This window comes from Sturnira hondurensis, unplaced genomic scaffold, assembly GCF_014824575.4.
Source record: "Sturnira hondurensis isolate 20B ecotype Veracruz unplaced genomic scaffold, ASM1482457v3 Scaffold0019835, whole genome shotgun sequence".
NCBI lineage: Eukaryota > Metazoa > Chordata > Mammalia > Chiroptera > Phyllostomidae > Sturnira > Sturnira hondurensis.
The window spans coordinates 4,340,762-4,352,914 of record NW_028092466.1 but is presented as its reverse complement, the minus strand read 5'-3'; the positions used below and the strand labels follow the sequence as shown (position 1 = coordinate 4,352,914).

The window sequence follows — 12,153 nt, the reverse complement described above, 5'->3', positions numbered from 1 at the left end:
AAGTGGTGCAGCAGGCCTCAATGAGAAAGTGATCTTTGAGTAATGACTCGAAAGAGGTGAGGGAATCATTCATGTGGGTGTCCCGGGAAGGAGGTTTCCAGGCAGAAGTCATCACCAGTACAAAGTCCTTGAGGCAGCCTTGTGCTTGAGAGAAGAGGTAGGGAAGAAGGAAGATAGTAAAGGGTCTTGCTGGTCATTGGAAGGACTTTGGTTTTTACTCTGAAGAAAAAGGGGTTAAAACATATATTTATCCTAGCTTTCTGACTTTTATTCCCATGTCTTCTTTGGGGTGTGTGCGTGTGTGTGCGTGTGTGTGCGTGTGTGTGAGAAGGTCTGGCACTGACAGGCACCTGGGCGTGGGTAAAGGCCCTGGCAGTTCATAACTGCCCTTCGAATCTTCCTCCTACTACTCTACTTCCCAGATGGGGGTGTGGCTCATTCCACCCCCTCGGTTGTTTTTATGATACACATCCCCAGCCCCGGAACTCAGGTCTTCGAACATAGAGCAAATTAGAGGTGGGAAGGACCCCTATCCACCATTCTCCTGCTCCTCCCCCCTGACCCCCTCACCCTCTATTGACTGCCGGCCAATCAAAGCCTCCCAGTGGGACAGGGAAAGTCAGAGGTTGGGACCAGAGAGACAGGGATTAAGAGCAGTGAGCAGGCAGGAGCTCCTAAAGGAAACATATCTAGATCTCCCTCCCCACCTCCCTGCCTCCACATCCCCCCCATCCTGCCCTCCATCCCTTTACACACACACACACACACACACACACACACACACACACACGCCTGCCTGACACAATGGCCGGGTGGGGCCGAGGAACTGGCTTCCTCTGTGGAGATCTCAATCTGGGTCCTCAGTTCCCGCCCCAGAAACACAGGAGACACTGGGAGACCTGGCCCCACACTCCTTGCTTCGCGGGGCAGGAAGGACAGGCTGAAAATAGAAACTGCTTCCAAAACGATAAAGGTAAATCCAGGGGGAACTACTGCAGAGTCAGGGAGAGGGAACCTGGGGAGGGGTCCCTTGGTGTGAAATAGTGGCTGGCTCACACCCAGGGGAAGAGGTTGGAAGCTGAAGGGACAGGTTGTCGGGTGAGGTGTGGGAGAGACAGTCAGACACGCTGTGGAAGAACGTACACCATCCCTTAGCTGATACGAGGTATCCTACCAGCAGTCCAGCCCTGTGGTGTTTTCATCCCACCTCCACCCAACCCCATCCACTTCCAGCCCCCAGAGCCCCGACCTGAGCAGCAATGCAGACAGAACACACACCAACAGAATAGCCTGCTGTCCATGCCCAAGTTTCAGCCTTTCCCCAGACCCTGTTAACCTCCGAATCCTGGGACACCGAGCCTATCACATCTTCCAGAGCTCCAGAGCTCCGGTGTGCGCATGTGGAGTGTGGTGTGGTTGGGGGGGGGGTGTCCGGTTGGGAGGAGGATTCGATTCCTGTTTCCTGCTCCTACTCACTCAGCCCTAGGAGGTGACTGAGAGTGGAGAAGACTCAAGGGTGAGTGCTTGGGCCCAACACCTGGGTCCCTGTGACAGGCCTGAGACGGGGGGGGGGGGGGGTGGGAAAGGAAGTAAACAAAGGTACCTGAGAAGAGGGGTGGGATCCCTGAGTGGGGCAAAGCTGGGAGGAACTGGCGAGGCCACTGCCTGGTTTATTTTGATAAGGGGCTTCCTGCTAGGATATGGTGGCCATTGAACTGCAAGACTCACAGTCTACATCCCCTAACCCCTGCTCCACACCCTTCCTCAAGAACCCACTCTGGGGCCTGGAGGGGTCTGAGTCTCCTGCTGACCCCCCGCAGGGAGTTGGGGGGCGCCTCTGTCTCCCAGCCCTGACCCTGCAGTCTTCTCAGGGTCATGGCCACCTTCCCAGGGAGAGCGGTGAAGCCTAGGTCCTCACGTCTGGCCCCACTCGTCCTTGCCTTCAGTCTGGTCCCCTCGCCACCCTTCAGGTATCCAGGCAGGACCCAGGTGTCCACTGGGGCCTGTTTCTCTGTGACCAGATAGCAGGCAGGGATAAGAGGATGGGGCAGGAGAGACCATGTCCGGGGCCTCCTGGTCTCTTGGGGTCAGAGGTTCCAGGAATCGTCATGGCAGGAAAAGAAGACTAAAAATAACCCGGAAAGGGAGAGTCCGGAGAGAGGAACTGGGAAATGGGGGGCGGAGGGCCAGTTGGAGCAGGGAAATAGTGATGCGTCCCTCACAGCCCAGGCGTGGGCGTGTGCACACACACACACTCCTCATACTCCCACACAGACAGCACATAACACACACAAACCCTCGAACCCCTCTCCCACCACACACTGTATACTGTGTACTCCACTTCCCCACTGCATACCCATCCAATAAACTCATAGTCAATACACTCTTTAAACACATCCTACAACACCCCTTTCCTAGAGCAGTAGAAACAGCACACACACACTTAAACCATAGTTAACAAACCTTCACAACACAGTTACAGACACACAACACAATTCATCAAGCATATGCATAGTGGCTATACTGGCAAGCTAAATTCCCCTTCCTGATTCACTTCTCTTGTACCCTCTCCCCCTACTTGGGTCTCTACCAGAGCACCCCCACCCTAGCCTCAGGGATTCCTCCAACCTGACTGTGGCAGCAGAAGCCAGAAGGCAGAGAGAAGGGGAGCCTGGGAGGGCTGAGAAAGGCTGCCTGGGGGAGAGGGGGATGGGGTCTCAGGAATGAGAAGAAGGGGTGAGAGGTGAGGAGAGAAGGCTGCAAACGAGAAGGAAGGAGAGGAAGTGCACCAGGCTTCCCTCCTGAATCCCAAATCATGGCTGATTTGCTTGCAAACTGTTTCTGCTCAGGGGACTCAGTCTACTCACAGCAGTCATGGGTGACACGCAGGGTCTCTCTCCCTCCCTCCCTTTTCTTCAGGGGATGACTCCAGCAGAGCACCCCACTCCTTTGAAGAGCTCAGAGGAAGATGTCAGAACAGTCTCTTCCTGTAGCAACATCACCTACCCAGAAGCCCCCTCGGATCATCCGCCCCCGTCCCCCCTCTAGACCTCGTGCTGCCCAGTCCCCAGGCCCCTCCCACAATGGCTCTTCTCCGCAAGAACTTCCTGTCACCTCCAATGATGTACCAACCCCAATGTGCACTCCCATCTTCTGGGAACCCCCAGCCTCCTCCCTCAAGCCCCCTCCCCTTCTGCCCCCTTCAGCTTCTAAAGCCAGCCTTGACTCCCAGACTTCCCCGGATTCACCTTCCAGCTCCCCTAGTCCAGTGTCCCGGCGCTCCATCTCCCCAGAACCTGCTCCTAGGTCTCCAGCCCCCCCACCTAAACCCTCGGGCTCACCCTCCACACCTCTGCCCCTGCCCCACACAGCCTCCCGGGTCCCGGCCCAGGATGGTTCTGCCTCTGCCCCAGGCACCGTGCGGAGACTGGCTGGCAGGTTTGAGTGGGGGGCTGAAGGCAGGGGCCAGGCTGCTGATGTCCTGGAGCCGGCTCCCCAAGGGGGAGTGGATGTGAATGGGGAGAGAGAGACTCCCCAGGGCATCCTCACCAGAAGGGGATCCCAGGAGAATGGCGCTCAGGGTAAGTACTTCCCCAGGCTAGGATGGGCTCTATCCAGTCTTTTTTTTTTTTTAATGTTCAGTTCTTTAAGGCTGGGGCTTAACTTTACTTAAAGTAAAGTAAAGCCCCTGCAAGTAGAGTACTTAACTTCAGTACTCTGCTTTCAGGGGCTACTTTTTCAAAAATGAATTTTAGGTTTGGCAAATCTGATGTTCATATTTCTGGGAGTTTGGAGGTTCGGAGTTGAAGAGTAGAAGCCTGGGGCTGGTCCATGTTCCAGCAGCTGGGCGGGTCACGGAGAAGGAGGTGGCCTGCGCAGGGTGGGGCCAGGCCCTAAGGGTCTTTGCCTTAGGACACCTTGTCTCCCTTAGGTGCTGCCCAGGCCTGCCCTCCCTGCTGTCCCTGTGTCTGCCATGTAGCCCGGCCAGGCCTAGAGCTGCGATGGGTCCCTGTCGGGGGCTGTGAGGATGGCCCCAGGGTCCCCTGCCGAGCCTCCCCCCTTCGGACCTCCCGCTCCCGCCCCAACCCTCCCAGCACCAGTCACCACTCAGTGGTTCTCACATCCTACCGCTCCACTGCTGAGCGCAAACTCCTGCCACCACTCAAACCCCCGAAACCCACTCGGGTCAGGCAGAATACCACCATCTCTGGGGACCCCCCTCAGCCAGTCCTCGACCTGCCCTCTGAAGATGGAATCCAAACAGGTACAGGGCCGGGGGCACTGGATGCTTTGGATGGGGAGGGAAGAGGTGGATATGAAGCATTTTAAAAATGAGCTACAACCCCCAATAGGCTCTGAGCGGGTTTTTTTTGTTTGTTTGTTTGTTTTTTTGTTCCTTTGCCAGTACCAGCTGCTGCTCTAGGGCTGAGGGGAATTGTAGTTTTTACAGCAGCGATCTCTGCTGGGGGTCCTGATTTGTTCTCTCCACTCTGGGTTCTCTCTCCAGGAAACAGAGCAGACGAAGCTCCTCAGAACGCCCCACCAGCAACCGTGGAGGGCAGGTACCAAACATGGCTCACCCTTTACTCCTGCCAGAGGGTAGATTCACCTTCAGGTCCTGTTAAGTCACCTATGTCCCCAAAGTCGGAATGAAGAAGGTCTGGGGTTCTAGAGACAAGTGGCCCTGGTTTCTAATCCCAGCTCTGTTCCTTATTGCTGTGTGACCTTATACACGTCACCTAACCTTTCCAGGACTCAGAGTCCTCATCTGCAACATGGGGTGAGCATACCAGCTACTTCATAGAGTTGTTGGGTGTAGCATTGGAAAAGAGCTGGTCCCCTAGTAAGTGCTCCATTTTAGCTCCCCCACCCTAAGCCTCTATTGCAGGTATTGTCTGCAAGACTATTTGGCAACCACAAACATTTCTTCCATGTCACCCAGGCTTACTAATGATCTTAGATCCACTACCATTAGCAGAGTTAGTATGAGCCCATTCATTTATCCAACAAACATTTACTGATGTTTATTCTCCTGGGTTTTTAGCTTGGGTGAATGGGTATGTGGTGGTGCTGATAGCCAGAACAGCAAAGACCGAGCTGCAGGTGTTTGGGTTTGGGTTTGATCGTGTTGAGTCTCACTGAGGTGCAGATGGACCTTTTGGACAGCGGGGCGATTTCTACATGAGAGGGCTGGAGATGAAGACTCGGAAGTCCCCAGTACACAGTAGTTGAGATAACAGGGGTAGAGGGAGCCTGCTTAGTTCAGGGCCTCCCATATAACAGACACATAAAAAAAATGGGTTTGGTCTGGGGAGCCGCCAGAGTCCCTACAAACAACCTTACACAATCGTGTGACCGGCACCCCTGGAGGCATGCGACGAGGGTGGCTCTGGGGGACTCCATCCCTTTTTCTCTCCACAGGGATGAGGAGGGGCCTGAGGAGCTGAAGGGTCAGAACTGGGAGCTGCCCCTGCAGGATGGTGAGTCCCTGCTGTGACCATCAGCTGGGGGAAGGACTCTGGGGCACTGAGCCCCCCTGATGTGCCACCTTGGCTCTCCAGAACCTCTGTACCAGACCTACCGAGCAGCCGTGCTGTCAGAGGAGCTGTGGGGGGTCAGTGAGGATGGCAGCCCCTCTCCAACCACTCCCGGAGAAGCTCCCACCTTCCCCCGGCCCCCTGGACCTCGAAACACCCTGTGGCAGGAGCTTCCAGCTGTGCGAGCCAGTGGCCTCCTGGACACTCTCAGCGCCCATGAGAAGCGCATGCAGGAGGTGACATACCTGGGGTCTGGCCAAGGGCAGAAGCGTGACCTGGATCCTGGGAGGGCTGGAAATTGGGCTTTCCACTACCACTCTGTCCTTCATCTCAGAGCCTGTTTGAGGTGGTGACATCTGAGGCCTCCTACCTGCGCTCCCTGCGGCTGCTGACTGACACCTTTGTGCTGAGCCAGGCTCTCCGGGACACGCTCACCCCCCGGGATCACCACACCCTCTTCTCCAATGTGCAGAGAGTCCAGGAAGTCAGTGAGCGGTCAGTGGGGTCCTGTCCTCTCAGCAAACCAGGCCTCAGGCTCCTGAGCACCCCTTAGCGCCTCAAGAAGCCAGGAGACCTGGCTCTCCTCCCCCATCATTGCTTGTTCCCCCACTCCGTCAGGTTTCTAGGGACGTTACTGTCCCGTGTACGCTCTTCCCCCCGTATCAACGACCTTTGTGACATAGTGCATGCCCATGCCGTGGGTCCTTTCTCGGTGTATGTGGATTATGTGCGGAACCAGCAGTATCAGGAGGAGACCTACAGCCGCCTTATGTGAGTGTCCCAGAGGTGGGGGCCAGGCCATGTGTGTGAGGGAAAGCTGGGAGCGGAGTTGGGGTCCAGGCCAGGGCAGCCTGGGGGATGAGGGCCCCCAAGGCAGATACCAGTGGCCTGGACTGGGCCTACCTCTGCAGGGACACAAATGTGCGCTTCTCCATGGAGCTGCGTCGGCTGCAGAGCCTCCCCAAGTGTGAGCGGCTTCCACTGCCATCCTTCTTGCTGCTGCCCTTTCAGCGCATTACACGGCTCCGCATGCTGCTGCAGGTACCACTGCCGGGGGTCTTTTCCGTTGACTCCATAGGAGTACCCTTCCCGGGCCCTCCTGCCTGGCCATCACTGTTTCCCACCCCACCACAAATACAGGACTCCCCTAAATCAGACCTCCTAGTCTGGGCCTCTCAGTTCAGGACCCACCAAGCCCCACCTAGAGCTACCCAAAGTTCTCCAGAGCAATCTGGGTGCAGGAAATGAGGCTCTGGCTAGAGACAGGAGTTCTAGACTTGGCTGTGCCACTAACTGGCTGACTGACCTTGGGCAAGTCTCTTCCTCTCTCTCTAGGTCTCGGGGGGATGTGGTGGGTGGTCTTTGAGGTCTCCTCAGCTGTATCTCTCACTGCATACCTCCTCAATAGGGTTGATATCATCCCCAAGTGGGCAAAAATTCATTCTTTGGGGGGGTAAAAAAATCTTATATATTCTAATGATTGTGCTAGTTCAAAGGCCCACAGTATATAAAAGATATATAGCATATCTGTGCTATTGAAATTTCTAAAAACGTTTCTTAGCAGAGTGACACCATAAAAAAAAAAGTTGAGAAACACTCTGCTATTGCAGAATAGAAACTTCTCCTTAAACCAGGTCACCCAATCTGGGGACTTCAGTGAGAAGAGTTCCTAACTAAATGATCAGCATTGTTATATCTTATTCAGTTTAATACACCCCAGTATAGGCAAAATAATCACAATCAGAACAGTCAAACAGCTATTGAGTGCTCTGTTCTTGGTATGATTCTAAGTACTATATACCCACTTAACCCAACCAATGGCTATATGACGGTAGAAACTATTATTGACTCCACTTTATAGATGAGGACACTGAGGCAGAGAGAGGCTAAATAATGTGTCCCAGGTTATCCAGATAATAACTGATGGAGACAAACTTGAAATCCAGGCACTCTTAACCACTGTGATATATTGTTTGTACTAATGGCTGTGGTTAATAATTATTTAAATAATAGCAATCTTCTTTTTGGCATTTACTGTGTGCCAAGAACTATGCTAAGTACATTGTATTACCTTGCTGAATGCTCACAACGATGCGAGGTGGGTATTGTCCTCATTTGACAGATGCAAAAACTGAGGCTCAGAGAGGTAATGTGATTTGCTCAGAGTTAGGTAGATAGTGAGTGGTGAGGTTTCAGCCTTGTTGAGGCTGGCTCCTCAGCCCTGTGAACCCTAAACTGAGCATTTCCAAGCCAGACAAGAGTCCCCTGAGCTGCAGCCTCCCTGAATCCCAGGGCTGCAGAGCAGGTGCCCAGTCACCCTTCTTCCTTGCCCTCAGAATATTCTGCACCAGACAGAGGAGGGGTCCAGCCGCCAGGAGAATGCTCAGAAGGCCCTGGGTGCTATCAGCAAGGTGGGCAGGAGAGTATGCTGAGGCCAGGGTGGGTGAAGAGGGGGCAGGGAGAGAGGGAAGGGGTGGAAGGGAGTAGGGGTGGTGACTCAGCTCTCCTTACCCAGATCATTGAGCGTTGCAGTGCTGAGGTGGGACGCATGAAGCAGACTGAGGAGCTGATCCGGCTCACCCAGAGGCTGCGCTTCCACAAAGTCAAGGTTGGTCTCTGCCCAGACTCCCCACCTTCCCTTTCCCCATGGTGGTATTATGAAACAGCCAGAACCTCCGCTCTGCTTCCTCCCAGGCCCTGCCCCTGGTCTCCTGGTCAAGGCGCCTGGAGTTGCAGGGGGAACTGACGGAGTTAGGGTGCCGGAGGGGGGGCGTGCTCTTCACCTCACGCCCCCGCTTCACTCCCCTCTGCCTGCTGCTCTTTAGTGACCTGCTGCTCATCACTCAGCCCAAGAGGTGGGTCCCAGGAAGGGTGGGAAGCTCATGTAGCAGTGGGAAGCCCAGCTGGACTTCTATTCTCTCTCTGAACTTCCTCTTCCTTGGGTAGTGGGCAGCGACTACAGGTTCTGGACTATGCCCATCGCTCCCTAGTCCAGGCCCAGCAGGTTCCAGACCCATCTGGACCCCCTACATTCCGTCTCTCCCTTCTCAGCAACCACCAGGGCCGCCCCACCCACCGGCTACTCCAAGCTTCGTCCCTGTGAGTTGTGTCTCCTTTAGAAATGCCCTTGGGACCTTCACCCGACCTCTCAGAGCCTACCACCCTCCTCCCCAATATCTCTCCTCTGTGGCCCCTGCCCAACCCCCAGTAGGAGCTCCTGGGCCAGTTGTGGCCTTCCCTATGTCTCACCAGATCGGACATGCAGCGCTGGCTGGGAGCTTTCCCCACCCCGGGCCCCCTTCCTTGTTCCCCAGACACCATCTATGAGGACTGTGGTGAGTAGCCTCTAGAGGGTGGAGGGAAGGAAAAGTGAGTCTTAAGGGGTGTCTGGGGGCAAAGCTAAAAAGAGTGTTGATCCTACTGTAATGTCACCCAACCCCACCAGACTGTTCCCAGGATCTGTGTTCAGAGCCTTATATGCCAGCCAAGGCTGAGGCCCAGAGTCCGGTGTCCCAGGCTCCCACAAAGCACCTGCACAAGAGCCCTGAAGGTGAGAGATTCTTTTATTTCTTCACCCAGTAAATATTAAGCACCTATGAGGTGCCACTCTCTGTTCTAGGCTCTGTGAACCAAACACACAAATATTCCTGTGCTGCGCAAGCATACATTCTAGTGGAGGAGAAACAATAAAGAGTAAATAAGATTAAATAAGTAAATTATATGTAGCGCGTCTGAAGGTGATAAATGCTATGGAAAAACAAGAGTGGGGCAGAGTCAAGGAGGCCAGGAGTCCCAGGGTTGGGTGGGTTACAAGTAAATAGGGAGGGTGAGGTGGACCTTGATGAGGAGACACCATGTCAGCAATAACCTGATGGAGGTGAGGAATTTAGGCATGTGGCACCTAGGAAGGATGCTCCAGTCAGTGGCAAGAGTCAGTGCAAAGGCACTGTGGTTGGCGTGTTTGAGGAAGCAGTAAGGGGTTGAGTGTGGCTAGAGGGAGTGAGGAGAAGGGAGAGAAGCAGATGAGGTCATAGAGATAACAGGGACCAGATCATGTGGGTCCCCATACGGATTCTGGCTCTTGCTCTGAGTGAGATGAACAGCCATTGCAGGACTTGATTGAGGAGTGACCCTGACCAACTTTGACATTATTGTGACCTCCACCTCCAGTGACATTTCTACCAATGCTCCAGGCTTCTCTACTAATTCCTACACTCACCGTGACCCTCAGGCATTAGGCCCCGTGTGCCTCCTTTCCCTTTTGACCTGTGTCCTGCCCTGGCTCCACTCAGGCCCCTGTCTCTCTTTTTCCAGGCTGGCTGAAGGGGCTTCCTGGGGCCTTCCCTGCCCAGCTGGTGTGTGAAGTCACAGGGGAGCATGAAAGGAGAAGGCACCTTCGCCAGCACCAGAGGCTCCTTGAGGCTGTTGGGCCCTCTTCAGGAACCCCCAGTGCTCCCCAACCTTAATGCAGGCTTCAGAGGGGGCACAGGCTGGGACAGCTGGCAGTGTGGCAAAGCTCATCCATCTCTTGGATTCGCTGTCAGTGGAAACACTACCTCTAGTGGCAACCAATAGGGACCAAGCTTCATGACAAGGCAGCCAATGAGAACATGGTTGTCTGAGCCGGCAGAACAAGGGTGGTTTGAGTGTGTTGCCAATAGAGACAAAGGCTTAGTGCAGAGCTGTTAATAGGTGTTGAGCTGGCTGAGCCTCTGGCCAGTGAGTATCCCCACTATACCCACAGCCTAGGAAAATGAAGGTAGATGGACGCAGTTAAAAAGGGCCGCATTGGAGATTAGGGTTAGGGTTAGGGTTAGGATTGAGATACCTAACAGCAAAGAGCAGGGACCCATGCAGCCTCAGCAGATGGTGATCTGGACCCAAGAGCTCAGAAGTGACCCTGCTTGGTTCTACAGCGACAAACAGTACTGCCCTTTGAGCCTAGAAAGTATTAGATTCCATTCTCAGGGTGCCTCATTTGTCCTCTCAGGCCACTTTCTCTTCTAGAAGAATCCAGAGAGTCTGTGAGTGTGTGCATGTGTGCATGTCTTCGTTGAATGTGGTGTGTGTGTGATTTTGCCCCCTCCCAGATGACTGAGTGGCCTGTTTCTTCCCCCAGCCCCCATGTTAACTATTATTCTCTCTGAGAAAGACTGCAGGTCTGAGGGCCAGAGGGGAATGAGCTGAGTGTGGCTTGGCAGCCAGAGGCCGGAACTGGAGATGAGCATCCTGGGATCTGGGTCTCTTAGAGGCCAGAGTCCCTGACAATTAGAAGCTCATGTTATGGAGCAGACAAGCAGCCTGGCAGAGGAGCCCAAGGAACTAAAGATGGCCAGTAGCTGGGGCCCGAGGCCCCCTGAAGCTCACAATCCCTTCTCCTTGCCCCAAAGCTTGGTGTCCATAATCTCTGCCTGGAAACCCCCAACCGAACTATCATCAGGCGCCCAGCCTCAGCCTTGGACTTCAGACCGGCTCTGGACCCCGAGTTTGGGTGAAGAAACAGAAGCTGTGGATCATGGGACATCTGGTGAGCCTCCTGGACTTTCTTGCCTTCATCCGGTCCTCTCATAGAAACGTGGAGCCAAGCAGTGGCAGAGAATGGAGAGCAGTGTTGCTGCCCAACCCCATCCAGGGGGTCTGCTTCCAGAAGAAAAACTGCTCCTGCATGATGCCAAGAGGCAAGGGACCAAGAGAGTAGAGCAGACAGTTGCTGGCAAGTGGAGCCCAGGCCTGGCACAAGGTCTTTCCTGAGCTAAGCCACCACACCTTCCCTTCAGCTCATTCATAGCAGCTTGCCCAGGACAGAAACTGTCATGCCGACCACAAGAGGTGCAGGGACTCTAGGAGACTCACAAGGAGAAAGGCACCAGCATTTGGCATGCCCATGACTTTGGAGATTCACCTAGCACAGTGCCTGGCATATGAGAAACCCTTCAATAAATGTTGGTGGAGCTGTATTGAGGCTCTTCAGGGTACTGTGTGCTTAAAGAAGCAGTGATTTCCAAATGTGTCTTTATAAGGTGGGCAGGGCTGATTAGAAAGGAATTCTTTGAGAGCAGAGATTGGTTTTGCTGGGAGCAGGGCTTGGAGACTAGGTGCAAGGCCCCAGTGTGTTGGCCCACTTTAGAACTACACAAGGATCCAAGGCTGTGCTGGGGGTGCATTTGCAGCGGCTGGGGTGGGGGCTCCTACAGGCTGGGGAAGAAAACAGGGCAGGGCCAGTTATGGCTGGAGCTCCAGCAGGATATAAAGATGCAGAGAGCAGAACAAAAAGAGCAGTCAGTTGACAATAAAGGTCTTTTCCTGACCAATCAAGCATCTCTGTGTTTAATTTAATCAATTCTACACCTGTTTATTGAGTACTTTCTCTGTGCCAGGCACTGTTCTAGGATATGGGGATACAGAGATGAAAAAAGCGAGGACCTTGCCTCAAGGAGCCTGTGCCCTGGGGACGGGGGAGCAGGTGGAGAGAACAATGACCAACTGTAAACAGTTTAATAAGTAGGATAAACTCAGGGGCCCCTGAGTGCTATAAAGAAAATAACCAAGTTCTGTGATACAGAATACTGCACGTGTGTGTAGCTTTGAGGAAGATCCTGGAGGTCATATTTGAACT

The 12,153-nt window shown here is 54.0% G+C and overlaps 1 protein-coding gene across 2 annotated transcripts; it reads left to right on the top strand.

Annotated features, from left to right (window-relative positions):
- Nucleotides 1-865: 865 nt before the first annotated feature.
- ARHGEF15 (Rho guanine nucleotide exchange factor 15) lies at nt 866-11,849 on the top strand. Of its 2 annotated transcripts, XM_037028225.1 has the most exons (17): nt 866-973; nt 1,481-1,516; nt 2,920-3,581; nt 3,932-4,264; nt 4,508-4,562; nt 5,422-5,480; nt 5,562-5,773; nt 5,872-6,032; nt 6,156-6,308; nt 6,449-6,578; nt 7,874-7,948; nt 8,053-8,145; nt 8,232-8,392; nt 8,484-8,636; nt 8,790-8,872; nt 8,983-9,087; nt 9,852-11,849. In XM_037028225.1, the coding sequence occupies exons 3-17, from the start codon at nt 2,969-2,971 to the stop codon at nt 10,001-10,003; spliced, it is 2,538 nt and encodes an 845-aa protein (XP_036884120.1). In that variant the 5' UTR covers nt 866-973; nt 1,481-1,516; nt 2,920-2,968; the 3' UTR covers nt 10,004-11,849. The 2 variants fall into 2 exon arrangements, with proteins under 2 accessions (XP_036884120.1, XP_036884121.1); XM_037028226.1 differs by lacking the exon at nt 1,481-1,516.
- Nucleotides 11,850-12,153: the final 304 nt, after the last annotated feature.